Below are 21,936 nucleotides of genomic sequence, written 5' to 3' on the forward strand. Positions count from 1 at the left end.
CACCAACATTGGTGCTATCAGTCTTTTTAATACTAACTATTCCAGTGGTGTGTAGTAGAATCCCTTTGTGAATCATCCTTCATCTCAATATAAAGGTTTCACTTTCTAAACCAAAATTTACTTGACATGAGAGGGAAACATCTTTTTTTCTGTTTTACTACTTTGGTTTAGTTTCAGTGTCTAGAGCTGAAAAAAAGTGCTGACCATCAGTATGAATAAGTAAGGAGGAGGAAGAAGTTTGTTCTCTTCCTCCAGCTTGAGGTCTCAAGACCTCACTAGGACTTCTGCTAGTTCTAAACAGTTCATTGTGGGAAGTGGAAGCTAAGTAAATAATGCTGAAGTCCAGGGAACATGAGTCCATTCCTTCCCGAACAGTACTGTGGGCAGTGTGTTTAGTAATAACAAGGTGTTCTTAAATGCTGCTTTCCAGAAATATTTGCTGTTAGCTTGAACTGGTTCAGGAAGTCTTAGTCGTCTTCACATTGGCTATTTTCCATGTAAAAGGTAAATTTTGGCTTTATGGCATATAAAACAGTACGATTATTATTAAATTAAACATATAAGTTAAGTCAAAGACTACTAAAAGGAGAAATAAGCAGGCTAGACTTACAGAATCCTATGTTCCAGTGTACCTAAACATTGATTTGATTCATCTGATCAAAATGTACTTGCATTTCTCAGGAAATCCTCAGTGGTTTGATTAGAGGCCAAAACTCTTCACACTGTAGCTGTCTCCTCCTCTCTCCTGTGAGCCCAAACAATTACTGGCAGACTGCCTTCAAATTTTTATTACCAGTTTTCCTTTTAAAATAGCAGTAGACCTTCTGAAATGCTTCGTCTCCTTTATCAAGGTTTTGGGGCTCCTTCTCCAAAGGCAAAGTCTTCTGGAGCCTAGAATCATCAGTCCTGTTTTGGAGTTTCTTTTCAGTTTCTTTTAAGTTAGTTTTCTATTTCACAGTCCTTCTTAAGAACCACTTAAATTTCTCGTTTCATGAAAAATTGGTGCTCCTGCCTTGTGAACTAATTTGCTGTCGGTTTTCATCTTTTTCCAGCTTAGTAGTCCCAGTATCTTATCCTGTTTAATCAGGTTTAGTTTCATTTTGTAACAGATTCACTTTCCATTCTTCTCCTTATTGATAACTAGGATCCCTGACATCAGGATTTTCAGAGTTTAGACTGTGTCAACAGAGTCTGAGAGACTGTCCCAGAAACAGTATGAAGTGTAAAGTCTTTTTCAGAAGGTGGAACGTTTTGTGCCTAGGGAAGGATGAACAGATTCCTATCTTTAGTACTAAGTAGGTCAGCAGGAGGAGTGAAAAAAATTTCTCATCATCGTTTTGCGACTGAACTTTTTAGCATATGTTTAAAAGGATGTTAAGCTGGTTACAGTGCCAAAGCAGCCAGGTGGAAATAAATAGCCCAAACAAGTAGCCTGATGGTGGGGACTGAAGTAGGGATATCACTGGCTCTTCTGCTCAGTTTAGTGATGAGAGTGGGTATGAATCTTTTGCTGGGTTCAGGGTGGGGCAGTCACTGGCTGCAGGGTGTGGGGAATGCTGGAACAGACTTGCAGCCAGCTTCTTTATTTTAGCTCTGTGCTTTACTCCCACTCCCAGAGGTTAACTGGTGCCTCTAATTCCCCATTCTCTTCAGGATTCTGCAACACAGATGTACTGGGATTTTACTCCCCACTTTTCTTAGGTCTGCTAAGTCATTTAACTCCTCTGTCTGCTTGCCACCTTCCAAAATTTTGTTGTAGTTGCTTTTCTCCTGTTCTCCATTGTAGAATTATGCTCTTTGATTCTCTATTGTAGAATTATGCTCTTTGAAAGTCCTCTTTCAGGGCACCTGGTTGCTGGTTCAGTTGGTAGATCTTGATCTCGGGGTTGTAAGTTTGAGCACCACATTCCGGGTGGAAATTACTTAAAATCAAATCAGTCAAGGGACACCTGGGTGGCTCATTCAGTTAATCATCTATCTTCGGGTCAGGTCATGATCCCAGGGTCCTGGGATAGAGTCCCGCATCAGGCTCCTTGCTTAGCAGGAATCCTGCTTCTCCCTTTATCTGCTGCCCCCCGGTTTGTGCTCTCTCGCTCTCTCTGACAAATAAATAAATAAAATCGTTTAAAAAAATCAAATCAGGGGCGCCTGGGTGTCTCCGTGGGCTAAATTAAAGCCTCTGCCTTCAGCTCAGGTCATGATCCCGGGGTCCTGGAATCAAGCCCCACATCCGGCTCTCTGCTCAGCAGGGAGCCTGCTTCCCCCTCTCTCTCTGCCTGCCTTTCTGCCTACTTGTGATGTCTGTCTGTCAAATAAATAAACAAAATCTTTTTAAAAAAATCAAATCAATCAACCAATCCCCTTTAAAGTTTGCTGATTACTTCTCAGATACAACAGCAAAAGCATGATATGTAAGAGAAAAAATTGATAAAAATAAAAGTTGAACTTCATGAAAATTACAAACTTCTGGTCTGTAAAAGACACTATATAATAGGGTCTCCAGGAAAACAACCAGTAAGAGAGATGGATAGATGAATGAATGGACGGATGGGTGGATGGATAGAGAGATAGATTATAGGAATGGGCATTGGCCATTATGAAGGCCAATCCCATGATCTGCTTTCTATAAACTGGAGAACCAGGAAAGCCAGTGGTATAATACAGTCTGAGTTCCAAGGCCCAAGAACCAAGAGTGCTAGTATGCAAGAGCAACTCAAGCAAAGAGCAGATTCACCCTTCTTCTACCAGTTAAAAGGTACCTTCTACCTTCTACATGTTATATTCATGCTCTGAGCAGATTGGATGATGCCCACTTGAATTGGCAAAGGACATTTTCTTTATTCAGTCTTTTGATAATGCTAATTTCTTCTAGAAAACCCCTCACAGACATACCCAGAAATACTGTTTTGCTAGGTATCTAGGCATCCTTTAGCCCACTTAAGTCGACACATAAAATTAACCATCACACACTGTTAAGACAATGAAAAGACAAACCACAACTGGGAGAAAATCTTTGTAAAATACCAGGTAAAGGACTGGTATCCAAAATATACAAAGAATTCTTAAAACTCAACAATAACAAGCCAACCCAATTAAAAATGGGAAACAGATCTGAACAGCCACCTCAGCAAAGAAGAAATACAAATGGCAAATAAGAATATGAAAAGTGCTCAACATACATATCACTAGGGAATTGCAAATTAAAACAATGAAATACCACTATATGCATATTAGAGTGGCCAAAATCCAAAACACTGACAGCACCAAATGCTGGAGAGGAATGCAGAGCAACAGGAACTCTTATTCATTGTTGGTGGGAATGAAGAATGGTACAGCATCTTTGGAAGACAACTTGGCAGTTTCTTACAAAGCTTAACATAGTCTTACCATATGACCTAGCACTGTGCTCCTTGGTATTTACCCGTAAGGAGTTGAAAACTTATGTTCACACAAAGACCTGAATACAAATGTTTATAGAAACTTTATTCATAATTGCCAAAACTTGAAGGCAGCCAAGAAGTCTTTCAGTAGGTGAATGAATAAAAAACTGGTACATCCAGACAATGAAATATTATTCGTTAATAAAAAGAAAGGAGTTCTCACTCAGAAAACTATAGAGTACTCACAAAAGAAATTGAGGAAGACACAAAGAAACGGAAAAACATTCCATGCTTATGGATTGGAAGAACAAATATTGTTAAAATGTCTATGCTACTTAGAGCGATCTACACATTCAATTCAATCCCTATCAAAATACCAGCAACTTTTTTCACAGAACTGGAACAAATAATCCTAAAATTTGTATGGAACCAGAAAAGACCCTGGACAGCCCAAGGAATGTTGAAAAAGAAAACCAAAACTGGTGGCATCACAATTCCGGACTTCATGCTCTATTACAAAGCTGTCATCATCAAGACAGGCACAAAAACAGATACACAGATCAATGGAACAGAATAGAGAACCCAGAATTGGACCCTCAACTCTATGGTCAACTCATTTTTGACAAAGCAGGAAAGAATATCCAATGGAAAAAAGTCTCTTCAACAAATGGTATTGGGAAAATTGGACAGTCACATGCAGAAGAATGAAACTGGACCATTTCCTTATACCACACACGAAAATAGACTTAAAATAGATGAAAGACCTCAGTATGAGACAGGAATCCACCAAAATCCTGGAGGAGAACACAGGCAGCAACCTCTTTGACCTCAGCAGCAGCAACCTTCCTAGACATGTCTCTAAAGGCAAGGGAAACAAAGGCAAAAATGAATTATTGGGACTTCATCAAGAAAAACGTTTTGCACCGCAAAGCAAACAGTCAACAAAACCAAAAGATACCCAACAGAATGGAAGAAGATATTTGCAAATGACATATCAGATAAAGAGCTAGTACCCAAAATTTACAAAGAACTTAGCAAACTTAACACCCAAAGAACAAATAATCCAGTCAAGAAATGGGCAGAAGACATGAACAGACATTTCTGCAAAGAAGACATCCAAAGGGCCAACAGACACATGAAAAAGTGTTCAACATCAGCATCAGGGAAATACAGATCAAAACCACAATGAGATACCACCTCATACCAGTGAGAATGGCTAAAATTATCAACTCAGGAAATAACAGATGTTGGCGAGGATGCAGGGAAAGGGGAACTCTCATCCACTGTCAGTGGGAATGCAAGCTGGTGCAGCCACGCTGGAAAACAGTATAGAGGCTCCTCAAAAAGGTGAAAATAGAGCTACCCTACGACCCATCAATTGCACTACTGGGTGTTTACCCCAAAGATAAAAATTTAGTGATCTGAAGGGGCATATGCACCCCAGTGTTTATAGTAGCAATGTCCACAATAGCCAAACTGTGGAAACAGCCCAGATGTCCATTGACAGATGAATGTATAAAGAAGATATGGTATACACATACACACACAATGGAATATTATGCAGCCATCAAGAAAAGAAATCTTGCCATTTCCAACAATGTGTATGGAACTAGAGGGTATTATGTAAGCAAAAGAAGTCAATCAGAGAAAGACAATTTTCATATGATCTCACTGATATGTGGAATTTAAGAAACAAGGCAGAGGATCATAGGGGAAGAGAGGGAAAAAGTGAAACAAGATGAAACCAGAGAGGGAGACAAATCATAAGAGACTCTTAATCATAGGAAACAAACTGAGGGTTGCTGGAGGGGAGAGGGGTGGAGGGATGGGGTAAATGGTTGATGGACATTGGGGAGGATACATGTTGTAATGAGCACTGGGTATTATATAAGACTAAAGAATCACAGACCTGTACGATTGTATGAAATCAATAATACATTATAGGTTAATTAATTGAATTTAAATTTTTTTTTAATTTTAAAAAAGATTTTATTTATTTATTTGACAGAGAGAGAGAGATATCACAAGTAGTCAGAGAGGCAGGCAGAGAGAGGGGGAAGCAAGCTCCCTGCTGAGCAGAGAGCCCGATGCGATGTGGGGGTCAGTCCCAGGACTCTGAGACCATGACCCGAGCCAAAGGCAGAGGTTTAACCCACTGCGCCACCCAGGTGCCCCTGAATTTAAATTTAAAAAATAATAAATAGTAGATCTTTTAAAAAAAAAAGAAAAAGAAGGAAAAGAACTGAGCTCTCAAGCTACAGAAGACATGGAGGAAACTTAAAAGCATATTGCTAAGTGAAAGAAGCCAGTCTCAAAAAGCAACATGCTGTATGATTCCATGGAGACAGGAAAATGATTAGTGGTTGCCAGGCATCAGGGCCAGGGCCTGAGTGATGGGGAAATCAATAGGTGGAGCACGGAGGATTTTTACAGCAGTGAAATTATGATTCTGTAGAGTATAGTAATGGTAAATATATGGCATACATTTGTCAAAACTCAGAATATAGAACACAAAGAGTGAACTGGGATTTTAGTTAATAATGTTGTATTAGTATTGGCTGGCTCATCAGTTGTAACACATGGACCACACCAGTGCAAGATGTTAATAATAGGGTGTATTATGGAGGGACAGCGTGGGGTGTTTGGAGGTTCTACTTCTTACTCAGTTTTTTTTATGTAAACCTAATACTGGTAAAAGAAAGAGTCTATTAAGTTTTTTAAAATCCCCTTTAAGTGTTTTTAGTGGGATTTCAGAAAGAAGTAGATGAAATGTGTGTACTCAATTGCTGTGTTATATAGAAAGTTCTAGAAATAGTGGAAATACTTTTTCTTTTAAGATTAGTATAAATAATAGGGGCACCTGGGTGGCTCAGTTGGTTGGGTAACTGCCTTCAGTTCAGGTCATTGGTCCCACATCGGGCTCCTCTTGCTCTTTGGGGAGACTGCTTCTCCCTCTCCCTCTGCCTGCTATCCCCCCTGCTTGTGCTCTTTTTCTGTCAAATTAATAAATAAAATCTTATTTAAAAATAAACAAATAGGGGCGCCTGGGTGGCTGAGTGGGTTAAGCCTCTGCCTTCGGCTCGGGTCACGATCTCGGGATCCTGGGATCGAGCCCTGCATCCGGCTCTCTGCTCAGCGGGGAGCCTGCTTCCCCTTCTCTCTCTCTCTGCCTGCCTCTCTGCCTATTTGTGATCTCTCTCTCTGTCAAATAAATAAATAAAATCTTAAAAAAAAAAATAAAAACCATTTCCCATCTTTAAAAATAAATAAATAATTTTTAAAAAGATACAGTATATTTAGTATAGCTAATAGAGAAACTAAACAACTTGCTTTAGGTTTGTATTCACACATTAATAATCTAGCATCAAATTTTATAGATAACTTCTTGTCATTAAGTAATTTTAAAATCAGTTTGGATACTTTAATGATTATTTGAGCAGTTGCTCTGAATAATATAATTCTTAACTCATCAAAAGAATTAGCACAGAAGTGATTCTGCCTTTTAGTGCAATATTTTATTGTTACTCAGTGTAATGTACCATTTTAAATCTTCCCATAACAAATGAACAGCTATTTTTCTTCTAGAGAATATAACCAATTTTTTAGCCAACAGATATTCTAAGGATCATGACAGCAACCATTGATATAGTGAAAAATAACATTAAAAAAAAAATAGTATGGGGGCGCCTGGGTGGCTCAGTGGGTTAAGCCTCTGCCTTTGGCTCAGGTCATGATCTCAGGGTTCTGGGATCGAGCCCCGTATCGGGCTCTCTGCTTGGCAGGGAGCCTACTTCCTCCTCTTTCTCTCTGCCTGCCTCTCTGCCTACCTGTGATCTCTGTCTGTCAAATAAATAAATAAAATCTTAAAAAAAAAAGAATAGTATGATAAAATAACATAGAGGACAAATTAAAAGTTAATATGAATATTAAGTGATTTGTTTATCTTTCTGTTTCTACCTTTGCTGGCTTTTAGGATGGAGAAATTCCTCCTGTGTAGGAGTCTGTCCTACAGACTGTGTACAGACTGAACTCTGTGTAGTTTCATTCTTGGGTCCAATTAAATTTCCCTAGGCCATATCTCTTCCTTCCATAATCCATCTTACATTCCAACTTAAGATTATTTCCAATTTATATTACAACTTTTATTTGTGGTAAAATACACATAACATAAAATTTACCATCTTAACCATTTTTAAGTGTATAGCTAAGTAGTATTAAGTATATTTGTACAACAATCTCAAGAAATTTTTCATCTTGCAAAACTAAAACTCTGTACCCATTAAACAACTCCCCATTCCCCTGTCCTCCCAACCCCTGGCAACTGCCACTCTAGTTTTTGTTTCTATGAGTTTGAATACTCTAGATACTTCATATAAGTTGACTCATACAATATTGCTCCTTTAGTGACTGACTGGCTTGTTTCACTTACCATAATGTCTTCAAAGTTCATCCATGTTGTAGCATGTGTCAGAATTTCCCTCCTTTTTAAGGCTACATAATATTCAGTTCTTTGTATAGTACCACAATTTGTTTATCCATTCCATCAGTGGACATTTAGGTGGTTTTTTACCTTTTTTTTTAGAGGGGCCAGAGAGGGAGAGAGAGAATCTTAAACAAATTTCGCACCCTGCACAGAAGAACAAAACAAAAGCAAATAGCTCAAATTGCTTATGACTTGCTATCTAAAGATTTTTTTCAGGGATGGCTGGGTGGCTCAGTTGGTTGAGTGGCTGCCTTCTGCTCGGGTCATCGCCCCAGGGTCCTGGAGTCAAGTCCCACATTGGGCTCCTTGCTCACCCTCTGCCTGTTCTGCCTGCTGCCCCCCCTGCTTGTGCTCTTTCTCTCTCTCTCTCTCACTCACTCACTCTCTGACAATTGATAAATAAAATCTTTAAAAAAATAAATTAAAAAAATAAAACATTTTTTTCTGACTAAGATGGGCTTCAGACTATTCCCAGATCTTATTTTATGTTGTGACTATTTTCTAGAATTTCTTGGCCTTTTGGCCATTTCCCTAGAACTTCGAAGGCATATAAAACATGGATAGACTGGTGGCTAGCCTTTCAGGTAGCTAGGTGACTAATTCAAGTGGGAGGGCAGGTGACTAGATAGGTGAGTTGATAAGTATGAGGTAGATGTGTTTCTAACCCGTTTTAAAGCATGACACTACCTGGGTAAGTGTGCCTCGAGGTGGAGAGACCTCCCTTGCAGTCCTGCTTTGCTCCTACCACCTTGCCTCCTTTAGACAAGAACTTCATAGTAGTTATTACAGTCCTTTCTTTATAGGACCACTTTTTGTAACTGGTAATTATATTAATTGTTGAATTTCTGCCTTCCCCATTGGACAGTAGGTCCAATGAGGATATAGACTATTTTTTTTCTATTTCCACTGTATCTCCAATGTCAGTGTCTCACTGTAGCTGGCATATAACAGGTGCTCAATAAATGTTTACTTAAGAAAGGATAGATTGACCAGAGCTGAAATAACGATGAATATTTGCCATACTAATATGGTAAATTGAAATACTCGGAATCTTTTTTTTTTTTTTTTTTTAAGATTTTATTTATTTATTTGACAGAGAGAGAGCTCACAAGTAGACAAAGAGGCAGGCAGAGAGAGAGGAGGGGAAGCAGGCTCCTACTGAGCAGAGAGCCTGATGCGGGGCTCGATCCCAAGACCCTGGGATCATGACCTGAGCCAAAGGTAGAGGCTTTAACTCACTGAGCCACCCAGGCGCCCCGAAATACTCGGAATCTTAAAGGGCTTAGACAAGTGGCAAAAGAAAGGTGTGCAGACTTCAAGGCCGGCACACTAGTATCCACGTAAACTGCGTATCTTTGGCAGGTGCTGCAGATGCCCGTAACAGTGTGTCAAGGCAGCAAAATCTCTCCTCAGAAAGATGAAAAAATAAAAAGATCTGTACCTGGTCAGTGGCAGTTTGTCAGTTTCTAGCCAACCATGAAAAACACTCCTAAGAATTTTCTTTTTTCCTTTTAGAAAAACGCATATGTTCACTGTTAGAACACAGAAGTGTATGTATGTTATTCACTTATTTTTGACTTTTTAAACTCATCTCGGCAAAAACTTTGACCAAAACAGAAAATAGCACCCAGTAAATTGCTTTCTAAAATTTGTTTAATGTACTTGTAAAGAAAGTTAGCAAATTCCTAAAGGTGACTTTTGAAGTTTGGATTGTTCTCAGTGGAGCATTAACAAATAACAGTCATAGAGCTGAAGATTTCTTAAGTCTTTTTCTACTATGACTCAGTGGATGATTTAATCACATAATGTTACCCAGGCCCTAAAAAACAAGTTTCAGAGTTTCATAAAAAGTCATATTCGTCAATTATTTTCTCTTTTCTTTATTCCACTTGGTGGAAATTTTAGTTCACTATTTGGCAGTCACATTTATTTACCTAGCAATACCTTATACCCGAATTTTCTAAGTACTTAAAAAAGTATCAGTTCCTTCTTTACAATGTGCCTATGACATTCAACAAGCATGCTTTCCATTTCTTTGACATGGAAATTAAAGCAAAGTGAGGCGTTTTACTATAGACCATTCAATAGGTTCCTTCATTTTAGGTCATTACATTAACACACTGAAACAGCAGACCCCGCAGTTAGTCTTTCTGATGATTATCTTTCCATATGTGGTTTTCTCTGAAATTGGGCCCTAAGGAATTAAGAGAAAGTATCTCTATTCTGGAATGTAAAATTAAAATAGATTTCCAGTTATGTATGTTACACTCTGGCAAGTTTGATGGCTTCTGATCTAGCTTACTTTTTTTTTTTCTTTTTCCACACAGATTGATAGAACTACATTCTCCTGATAGCAGGAACACGTTGATCCTGCGCTGCAAGGATACAGCCACAGCACACTCCTGGTTCGTAGCTATCCACACCAACATAATGGCTCTCCTCCCACAGGTATTGGCTGAACTCAATGCCATGCTTGGTGCAACCAGTACAGCAGGAAGCAGCAAGGAGGTCAAGCATATTGCCTGGCTGGCAGAACAGGTAGGTTGAGAGGCAGGGCAAGGTCTCACTGGGTCACCATTCAGGGCCAAGGTGGTTCCCCCATTTCATATATCTATAATATTTATCATGCAGTCAGGTCCTGGATATCTAGCTTGCAGATCTTTTGTTTGTTGTTCTTGTGTTTCTCCTCCCTACCATTTCGTTATTTGTTGCTAATTATCACCTCCACCAGAAGAACTGAGTGTCACGATAATCATCATTACAACATAACTAAAAAGAGATTCCTATTACCATCTCTGTCCTTAATGACAGAGGATAATTTTCATGATTTTATAATAAGTTCAGCAAACATTTTCTGCAAAGGGCCAGATAGTGTCACAACTACTTGGCAGTTGCACAACTACTTGGCAGTTGCAGCAAGAGAACAGTGGCAGACAGTATGAAAATGCAGAGGTGTGGCTGTATTTCAATAAAACTTTATTTATAAAAACAGGTACGAGGCTGCATTTAGTCCATAGGTCATAGTTTTATAACCTCTGTTCTAGTCTGCTGTCAGTTTCAGGGACAGAAAGCTTACTTTCCTGTTCTGGGAAAAGTATAAAATATACAAAATATTTTACAAGACATTAGCCAAATGTATATTTGTCTTCCACAACTGAAAAATGAAAAGAGGAGAAACAAAACTTAAGTAGACATTGAGTGAAAGGAAAGGAAGAACTTAATGCAAGTTAGTTTGAATCCCATTTTGACAAAAGGGAAACCTTGAGTATATATGGTGTTATAGTACATCCTGTTTCTTTTGGGTCCTTCACTGTCAGCTACGGCACCAAGAGTTGAAAAAGGAAGACTGAACAAAGGGTTCCAGGATGAATGTTCAAAGTTGTAGTTCTGGCTTCCACTGCTCTCAGATCTTCCTAAAGTTTCCTTCATCTCTTTGAGTCCTACTTCCCTCATGTGTGTCCAAGGGGGCAGGGATTATGTCAGTATCAGCCTAGGAATATTTCGTTCTTTTGTTTTTGTTTTGTTTTAACTACGGTTTGTGAGTTCTAGTCCCCTACCCCCATCCCATGCCCCACCTCATGCCCTAACTCAACAGAGTTCTGATTTGATAGATCTGTAGTGGGGTCTAGCAGTCTTGTTTGGTAAGTCACCAGGAGGTTGTGTGGAGACCAACGTTGGACTCCACTAATCTGTTTTTCCTTTTGAGCTCTGAAATTTTATAAATGTTTCAAATAATAATTACAATAAATTAGAACATAGAATTAACACTGATAATTTCTAGGCAGTATAGTCAGGATAACTAAGCAGAGAAGAAACTACTGAGAATCATGGTTTAAGTACTTATGACTTTGAAAGTTTTAGTATTTTAGTTATCATTGTTACTAAATTTTTAAAAGTTTTTTTATTTTAGTTCCAGCATAGTTAACATACAGTGTTATATTAATTTTGCTGTACGATAATGTGATTCAACAATTCTTATGTTACTCATTGCTCATCATGTTAAGTCTACTCTTTAAACCCCATCACCTATTTCACCCATCCCGCTATCCACGTCCTATCTGATAACTATCAGTTTTTTCTCTATAGTTAAGAGTCTGTTTCTTAGAAAATTAATAACTATTCTTCTTAAACTGTTTCAACAAATGGAAAAGGAAGGAAAACTTCCAAATTCACTCTATGAGACCAGCATTATCCTGATACCAAAACTAGATAAAGACACATAAAAAAGAGAACTATAGGCTAATATTCCTGATGACCATAGATGAAAAATTCTCAAAACAAAAAAAATACTACCAAACCAAATTCAAAAATACATTAAAAAAAAATTCATCTCAATCAAGTGGGATGTAGTCCTGGGTTACAAGCATGATTTGATTGACAAATCAATCAATGTCATACATCACATCAATAAGAGAATGGATAAGGACCGTATGATCATTTCAGTAGATGCAGAAAAAGCATTTGACAATGTATAGCATCCATTCATGATAAAATCTCTTGACAAAATAGGTTTAGAGGGAACGTACCTCAACATATTAAAGACTGGATATGAAAGACCCACAGCAAACATCATACTCAAAGGATGACCACTCTCATCATTTTTACTTAGCATAGTACCAGAAATCCTACCCATAACAATCAGACAACTAAAAGAATAAAAGAGATCTGAACTGGTAGGGAAGAAGTAAAACTTTCAGTATTTGTGGATGACATGATACTCTATATAGAAAACCTAAAAGACTCCACCAAAAAACTGCTAGAACTGGTCAATGAATTCAGTAAAATCCACAGGATACAAAATTAGTGCACAGAAATCTGCTGCACTTCTATACACTAAAAATGAAGCAGCATAAAGATAAGTTAAGAAAAAAATCCCATTTATAATTGCCTCCAAAATATTAAGATATCTAGGAATAAACCTAACCCAAGAGATGAAAGCCCTGTACTCAGAAAACTATAAAACGCTGATGAGAGAGATTGAAGATGACAAAGAAATTGAAAGACATACCATGCTCATGGATTTGAAAAATAAATACTGTTAAAATGTCTATACTATCCAAAACATTTAGTGCAGTCCCTATCAGAATACCAACAGCATTTTTACAGAACTAGAAGAACGAAGAATACCAAAATTTGTGTGGAACTGCAGTAGACCCCAGAGAGCCAAAGCAATCTTGAAAAAGAAAGGCAAAGCCAGAGGCATCATAATTCTCAACTTCAAAGTGTATTACAAAGCTGTAGTAATCAATACAGTATGGTACTGACTCAAAAATAGACATAGATCAATGGAAGAGAATAGAAAATCCACATGTAAACTCACAATTACATGGTCAATTAATCTTCATAAAAGGAAGAAAGAATATAAAATGGGAAAAAGAATGTCTCTACAACAAATGGTGCTGGGAAAATTGGACAACTGTATGTAAAAGAATGAAACTGGACCACTTTTTTGCACCATACACAAAAATAAATTCAAAATTGATTAAAGACCTAAATGTGAGGGATGCCTGGGTGGCTCATTCAGTTAAGCAGCTGCCTTTGGCTCAGGTCATGATCCCAAGGTCCTGGGATCGAGTCCTGCATCAGGGACCCTGCTTCTCCCTCTGCCTGCCACTCACCCTGTTTGTGTACATTCTCTCTCTCTCTCTCTCTCTCTCTCTCTGACAAATAAATAAATAGATAAAATAAAATAAATCTTAAAAAAAAAAAAAGATCTAAATGTGAGACCTAAAACATCAAAGTTCTAGAAGAGAACACAGGCAGTACTTTCTTTTCTTTTTTTTTTTTAAAGATTTAGTTATTTATTTGACAGACAGAAATCACAAGTAGACAGAGAGGCAGACAGAGAGAGAGAGGAGGAAGCAGGCTTCCTGCTGAGCAGAGAGCCCGATGCGGGGCTCGATCCCAGAACCCTGAGATCATGACCTGAGCTGAAGGCAGAGGCTTTAACCCACTGAGCCACCCAGGCGCCCCCAGGCAGTACTTTCTGAGGCAATTGTCTTTTGCTGAGGCAAGGGAAATAAAAGCAAAAATAAACTATTGGGACTTCATCAAAATAAAAAACTTACACACAGTGAAAGAAGCAGTCAACAAAACTAAAAGGCAGCCTACTGAATGGAAGAAGATATTTGCAAATGACATATTTGATAAAGGTTTAGCCAAAATATATAAAGAACTTCTACAACTCATCTCCCCACAAAAACACAAGAAACAAGTGTTGGCAAGGATATGGAGAAAATAGAACCCTTATGCACTGTTGGTAGGAATGCAAATGGTGCAACCACTGTGGAAAGTAGTAGGTAGATGCCTCATAAAATTAAAAAATAGAACTGCCTTATGATCAAGTAATCACGCTACTGGGTATTTACTCAAGGAATATAAGAACACTAATTTGAAAGGTTACATGCACCCTTATGTTTATTACAGCATTATTTACAATAGCCAAGTTATGGAAGCAGCCCAAGTGTCCAATGACTGATGAATGGATAAAGAAGATGTTGTATATATACACAATGGAGTATTATTCAGCTATAAAAAAGAATGAAATCTTGACATTTGCAACAATACAGATAGGGCTAGACAGTATAATGCCAAGTGAAATAAGTCAGTCAGAGAAAAATACCATATGATTCACTCAAATGTGGAATTTAAGAAACAAACAAACAAAAAACAAGCAAAAGGAAAATATAAGAGAGAAACTAATCAAGAAACACACTACTAACTAGAGAGAACAAACTTAATGGTTACCAGAGTGGAGGGATGGGTTGAATGGACGGTGGGGATTAAGGAGTACACTTGTGATGATGTATGGAATTGTTGAATCATTATATTGTGCGCCTGAAACGAATGTATCATTGTATGTTAACTCACTGAAATTAAAATAGAATTTTTAAAAAAATACAATTTTTATCCTCATTAAAAAAAAAAGTTTGTTTCTTATTTTGCCTCTCTTTTTTTTTCTTTGTTCTTTTGTTTTATTTCTTAAATTCCACATATGAATGAAATCATATGGTATATCTTTCTGTGACTGACATACTTCACTTAGCATTATACTACAGTTCCATCCCTGTTGCTGCAAATGGCAAGATTTCATTCTTTTTATGGCTGAATAATACGCCATTGTGCATCCACATCTTTTTTTTTTTTTAAGGTTTTATTTTTAAGTAATATCTACACCCAGTGTGGGGCTCGGACTTACAACCCTCAGAGATCAAGAGTCACATGCTTGAGCACCTGGGTGGCTCAGTTGGTTAAGCCTCTGCCTTTAGCTCGGATCCTGATCTCAGGGTCCTGGGATTGAGCCCCTCATTGGGCTCTCTGCTCAGCAGGGAGCCTGCTTCTCCCTCTCTCTTTGCCTGCCTCTCTGCCTACTTGTGGTTTCTCTCTCTGTCAAATAAATGAATAAAATCTTAAAAAAAAAAAAAAAAGAGTTACATGCTCCACTGACTGAGCCACTCTGGTGCCCCTATACCACATTTTCTTTATTTAATCATCTATGGATGGACACTTGGGCTGCTTTCACAGTTACACTATTGTAAATAATGCTGTTGTAAGTGGAGGGGTGTATATATTGTTTCAAATTAGTATTTTTGTTTTCTTTGGGTATTCTTTAAAGATTTTATTTATTTATTTGACAGACAGAGATCACAAGTAGGCAGAGAGGCAGGCAGAGAGAGAGAAATAAGCAGGCTCCCCGCCGAGCAGAGAGTCCGATGCGGGGCTCGATCCCAGGACCCTGATATCATGACCTGAGCCAAAGACAGAGGCTTTAACCCACTGAGCCATCCAGGCACCGCTTCTTTGGGTATTCTTACCCAGTAGTTTGGTTACTGGATTTTAGGGTAGTGCTATTTTCAGTTTTCTGTGGAAACTCCATACTACCTTCCACGGTGACTACAGCAGTTTGCATTCCTGCCAACAATGTAAGAGGGTTCTTTTCTCTCCACATCCTTGCCAACACCTGTTGTTTCTTGTATTTTTTTATTGTAGCCATTCTGACAGGTTGATTTGTATTTTCCTGATGATGAGTGATGTTGAGTGTCTTTTTGTGTCTATTGGCGATCTGGATGTCTTCTGTGTAGAAATGTTTGTTCACGTCTTCTGTCAAGTTTTTAATTGGATTATTTGTTTGTTGGGTATTGAGTTGTATAAGTTCATTATTTCTAAATTTTTATATGCTACTTGAAAAACTCAACTGAGTGGTAATTGTGCTATGCTTTCAGCAATGTTAGAAATCCTCATGATCTTAAAAGGTAATACATTTATTAACAGCGTTCACAGGTCAGAATAAAAAGTTAATAGGTGGAAAATCTTACTCTCCTTTTGGTCCCCCATGAACCCAGTACCCACCCCTTTTCCCAAAAGGGGTAATCACTTTCACTCCTTTCTAGTGAATCTTTTGAGAGTTTATGCAAATAGAAGCAAATATGAACCCATATTCTTTTTCTCTTTTATAAAAGAAGACAGCATGTTATGCATACTACTTTATACCTTGCTGTTTTCTTCATTAAACAATATATTCTGGAGATCTTTCTATATAAATGCAGAGAAAGCATTCTTTTTTTTTTTTTTTACAACTATATGTGTTTCCATTGTGTGGCCATGATTAAATAAGCACTCCTTCCAGTTTTGTTGTTACAATCTTTTGCCCTTATAAAGGATGGTATGGTGAATAATCTTATAATTTGTCCTTTTACACATGTGCTATCCAAACTCTTTGTTTTCCAAGTTCAGGTAGACCAGGGAACCCATATTATCTGAATGTATTTGGTTCTTAAATTTGTGGGCGTGAATAGTAAAACTTTGGTTAGTAAGGGATTTATCTAAAAATGTAACTGATATAGCAGTAACTATATTTGGATATTGAGAGTTTAGAGAGTAGGGGATATTTCTGTACCTGGAGGATAAGTCCCCAGAAGTACTGGGTCCAAGGGTGTGTTAGTTATCTATCTCTATATGACAAATGACTCCAAAACTTAGTGGCCTTAAAATAACAAATATTTACCTCACATAGTTTTTGAAGATTAGAAATACGGCAGTGGTATAGCTGGGTGGTTCAGGCTTGGGATCCCTTGTGAAGTTGCAGTCAAGCTGTCCGCCAGGGGGCAGTCGTCGGAGCGTTGACTGAGGTTGGGAGGTCCACTTCAAGCATGATTCATTCACAGGGCTGTTAGCAGGAGGCCTCAGTTTCCTGCCATGCAGGCCTTGGTACAGGGCTGCCTGAGTGTTCTTAAGACATGGCTACTGGTTTTCCCCAGAGTGAATGATCTGAGAGAAAGAACAAGCTGAAGCCACAGTGCCTTTTATGACCTGGACTCTCCTGCCGTATTCTTTCCATTAGCAAGTTACTGAGTCCATTCTACACCCAAGGGCTCTACCTCTTAAGAGTAGTGTAAAGAATTTGTGGACATACTTTTAAAGAACCACAAAGGGTATATGCATTTGTAATTTTGTTTTGTTTTGTTTTTTTAAAGATTTATTTATTTGACAGAGAGAGACACAGCGAGAGAGGGAGCACAAGCAGGGGTAGTGGGAGAGGACGCAGCAAGCTTTCCGCTGAGCAGGGAGCCTGAGGTGTGGCTCAATTCCAGGATCCCGGGACCACGACCCAAGCCGAAGGCAGACACCCAACAACTGAGCCACTCAGGCCCCCCGCATTTGTAATTTTGATAAAAATTGCCAAGTTGCCTTCCATCAGGGTTGAACTAATTTAGATTCCCACCAGCAATATGAGAGTTGTTAAACTTTTAAAGTGAAATTAGTTTGTTCTATGATACATAAAGACAAGTAAGAAGGAGAAGAACATAACCACCAGTTCATTACAATATGTCTTTTATGGACCATATTTATGTGGTGTTTCCTCCAATCAATTTTGAGCTCTTGCAAGATGGGAGCACATTTTTTCCCAAATCTTTACTGCCCACAGAGAACTTAGCCAAATGCTATGTATATAGTAGATGCTCAGTAATTTTTTCGTGTATATTTATATACATACAAAAAGCAAGCAAACAAATCACTAATGGTAAAATATTGTCCAAGAACACAAGCTCAGGGTTGGGAAATAATACTAAGTAAAAAGGTTTAATCTCTTTAAAAAAATAGTACCACTGAACTAATTCAACATACTGTTTCTAAAATACTCTTCATTTTTACTTTTTTGAAGTAGTTGTTTGGGTTACCCAAATCAGATATCACTGTTGGAATAAGGTGTTCAAGCAAGACTGAATACATTTTTCAGAGGTGTTATAAGTATTATAATGAGCTTATGTATCCGATTAAGTTTGAATTCTGTAAATGCTAAAGCCTTTTCTAACTATAAGATTAATTCTTTGAGTGTGAAGGTGGTTAAAATAATTTTAGATTATATAATCTATTCACTAGAGGTAAGCATTTCTTTTGGCATAAGGTGTATTTACTGAAAATCTTGCATATAAATGAAGTTGTTTCAGTTGTACTTAGAAAAGATGGTTGTGGGGCACTGGGATGGCTCAGTCCATTGAATGCCTGACTCTTGATTATGGCTCAGGTCATGATTTCACAGTCCTGGGCATTGGGCGTCAGACTCCATGATGTGGAACCTGTTTAGGATTCTCTGTCTGCCCCTCCCCCCATGCTGATTCTGACCTCACGCTTTCTCTTTTTCTAAAAAGAGAGGAAAAAAAAGTCATTTTGTGGAGATAAATTTAAGACGGTTTTTTATTTAAATGATCTCTCCTTAATTTATCTTTTGTTATTTCACATTGTTTAAAAACTGAGTTTGTTTAAAACAGCAGAAACCTATACTACAGATAATCGGTAAACAATAGATAATCTTTTCTCTGCACAGGGACTTCTGTCTCTTCATTGATACTGATTTTTTTGTGACTGATAGTTTACTTTTTATTGGTTATATTCTTAAAAGAGAATTTTAAGTCCACCAAATGGGGGGGGGAACATATATTACCTATAAAACCAGTATTTGTAAGCAGTTGAGTATTGATTAGAAAAGCCAAGACAGCCAAAGAAAGCTTTGTTTCCACAGTTCCTAATTTCCTGATATTTCTCAAAACGTGTAAGTACACTAAATGAGCATTAGTGGAATGGCTCATTTAGTTTTTGCTCTCTGTTTTTTATCACAATAACAGAATAACAGAAGTATATCATCTGTCAAAAGATTGATTTATCAGATTAGGATTTAGGGAATGAATAGTAACCATTAGCAGTTTTTCATCTTTAGTGTTATTCAACTCTATTTATCAAAAAATAAAATTTGGCGAAGGCTGTTGTTTGGCCAGGTATTATGCATGTGTGAGTGTTGAAACACAAGCAAACCAGAACCCTAACATTGGTATCTCTTTTTTCTCTGGCCAAAACCTTAGTAGTGGAGCCCCAAGCCTGCTTGTACTGATACCACAACCAAAAATACATGCTATATATATAGCAGGAAGCATTTTGACTCTACTGAAAGCAAACAGTATCCTTATAACTAAAGGCAAATAGACAAACAGAATGACTTAAATTGATGTTTCACTTTTCTGCAATGGTAAGTAGAAGAGGGAAAAGAAATTCTCTTAAGACTTAAGGGGAGCCTGGATGGCTCAGTGGGTTAAGCCTCTGCCTTCAGCTCAGGTCATGATCCCAGGGTCCTGGGATCAAGCCCTGTGTCAGGCTCTCTGCTCAGCGGGGAGCCTGCTTCTCTCTCTCTCTCTGCCTCCCTCTCTGCCTACTTGTGATCTCTGTCTGTCAAATAAATAAATAAAATCTAAAAAAAAAAAAGACTTAAGTCTCCAAGACTCTATAGACTCAAAAGGACCAAAGAATAAACACTTTCTAAAAATTGTTGGTTGAGGGGTGCCTGGGTGGCTCAGTGGGTTAAAGCCTCTGCCTTTGGCTCAGGTCATGATCCCAGGGTCCTGGGATCGAGCCCCACATCCGGCTCTCTGCTCAGTGGGGAGCCTGCTTCCCCCCCTCTCTCTGCCTGCCTCTCTGTCTACTCGTGATCTCTGTCAAATAAATAAATAAAATCTTAAAAAAAAAAGTTGTTAGTTGAGGGGTACCTGGGTGGCTCAGTGGGTTAAGCCTCTGCCTCTGGCTCAGGTCATGATCTCAGGGTCCTGGAATCGAGACCCGCATGGGCCTCTCCGCACAGCAAGGAGCCTGCTTCTCCCTGTCCATCTGCCTGCCTCTCTGCCTACTTTTGATCTCTCTGTCAAATAAATAAATAAAATCTTTAAAAAACTTTTTTTAGTTGAGGGGCACCTGTGTGGCTCAGCTGGTAAAGCGGCTGCCTTCAGCTCAGGTCATGATTCTAGGGTTCTGGGATCGAGAGAGCCTGCTTCTCTCTCTCCCTCTGCCTGCTGCTCTGTTTACTTGTGCTCTCTATCTCTCTGTAATAAATAAATAAAATCTTTAAAAAAAATTGTTAGTTAAACAAAAAGTTCCCTATCTTGAAATTAGATATTGCTTCTATTGGTATTAGCAATTTTCCTTTATTGCCTGAAATATCTTCTCTGGGAAGAAATACATTTAACTTAGGTTTTCCAGATGCAACCTTCAAAATCTCTCTTACAACTTAAGGAAAAAATTCATTTTAAAAAGTCAGATTGCTGCAATGCCTAAGTGCCTCAGTGACTCTCGATTTTGGATCAGGTCATGATCTCAGGGTTGTGAGGTTGAGCCCTGCATTGGGCTCTGTGCTTGGCATGGAGCTTGCTTAGGATTCTCTCTCTCCCATTGCCTCTATCTCTCCCCTCCCCCTCCTCTCTCTTTACCTATCTTTAAGGGGGAAAAAAAGTCAGGTTGCCATTTTAACCTCCTGGGAAGATAGGTTTTACATTATAGTAGTCCCCCTTATGCATGGAGGATATGTTTCGAGACCCCCAGTTGATGCCTGAGACCATAGATAGTACCGAATATCTATGATACTCGGTTTAGAATATTTAGAAATTCAATAGTTTATATATACTATGTTTTTTCCTATTCATACGTACATATGATAAAATTTAATGTATTAAATTAGGCACAGTAAGAGATTAACAAGAGCTAATAATAAAATATACCAATTAGAGCAGTATACTATAATAAAAGTTATATGAATGTGGTCTCTTTTTCTCTTAAAATATTTTATTGTACTTTATATTAGTGATTTTTATGGTGATGTGAGATGAAGTGAGTTGAATGGCATAGTCACTGTGATAGAGCATTAGGCCATGACTGACCTTCTGTCCATATGTCAGAAGGAGGATCATCTTTTCAGGACCATGGTTGACGGTTGGTTACTGAAACCATGAAAAGCAAAACCATGGATAAGGGAAGACTGCTGTGTTTTCCCTTTTGAAATATTATTCATAATAATCTCAGAGACAAAGATTTAGAAATCCCTTTGGGTTATCTGTGACCCAAAAATATAAGAATCCAAGAGAACCTTTTTGGAACTGATACCCTCCAGGTATTATAGAGTTACCCAGAGACTAAATATAGAATCTTAGAAAAACTTGGGTTCACTGATAAGAAAAGTAAAATTATTTCTATAGAACCTTGTTGGAATCTCAGAGTAAGGTCATATATTTTGTGCTTCCAGCACATGAAAGAACATAGGTAACTTGACTGGCTAGAATTCATTTCCAGGGGCGCCTGGGTGGCACAGTGGGTTAAAGCCTCTGCCTTCGGCTCAGGTCATGATCCCAGGGTCCTGGGATCGAGCCCCGCATTGGGCTCTCTGCTCAGCAGAGAGTCTGCTTCCTCCTATATCTCTCTGCCTGCTTCTCTGCCTACTTGTGATCTCTGTCAAATAAATAAATAAAATCTTTAAAAAAAAAAAAAAAAGAATTCATTTCCAACTCCTGGAATCAGTTTGTGGCTCTAACTACAAGGGGAAAGTTCTGGTAGTAGATGTTATAACACAGAACCAAACCACTCAGTCCACTTTTCATCTTATAGATACATTCTTAAGGTGCTCTGACATGTCCAAATGACCTTCAGATGTCATTAAGGAAGAGAAAATAAGAAGAGCTTTAAAGACAACTCTGTAAGAGACAAGTAGATTCATTTTGATTTCTCCTTGAAGCCATCAGTGATAGCTGAAGCATCTGTGTT

General features: G+C 38.3%; 1 protein-coding gene across 1 annotated transcript in view; it reads left to right on the forward strand.

Annotated features, from left to right (window-relative positions):
* LOC111152939 (syntrophin beta 2) overlaps positions 1 to 21,936 on the forward strand; it is a 107,765-nt gene that overhangs the window by 55,527 nt on the left and 30,302 nt on the right. The window contains exon 3 of the mRNA XM_022511684.1: positions 10,191 to 10,401. Within this exon, the coding sequence (XP_022367392.1) occupies positions 10,191 to 10,401 (211 nt within the window). The remainder of the gene's footprint in view (positions 1 to 10,190; positions 10,402 to 21,936) is intronic.

Source organism: Enhydra lutris, unplaced genomic scaffold (genome assembly GCF_002288905.1).
Source record: "Enhydra lutris kenyoni isolate GAN:26980312 unplaced genomic scaffold, ASM228890v2 scaffoldscaffold30, whole genome shotgun sequence".
Lineage (NCBI taxonomy): Eukaryota > Metazoa > Chordata > Mammalia > Carnivora > Mustelidae > Enhydra > Enhydra lutris.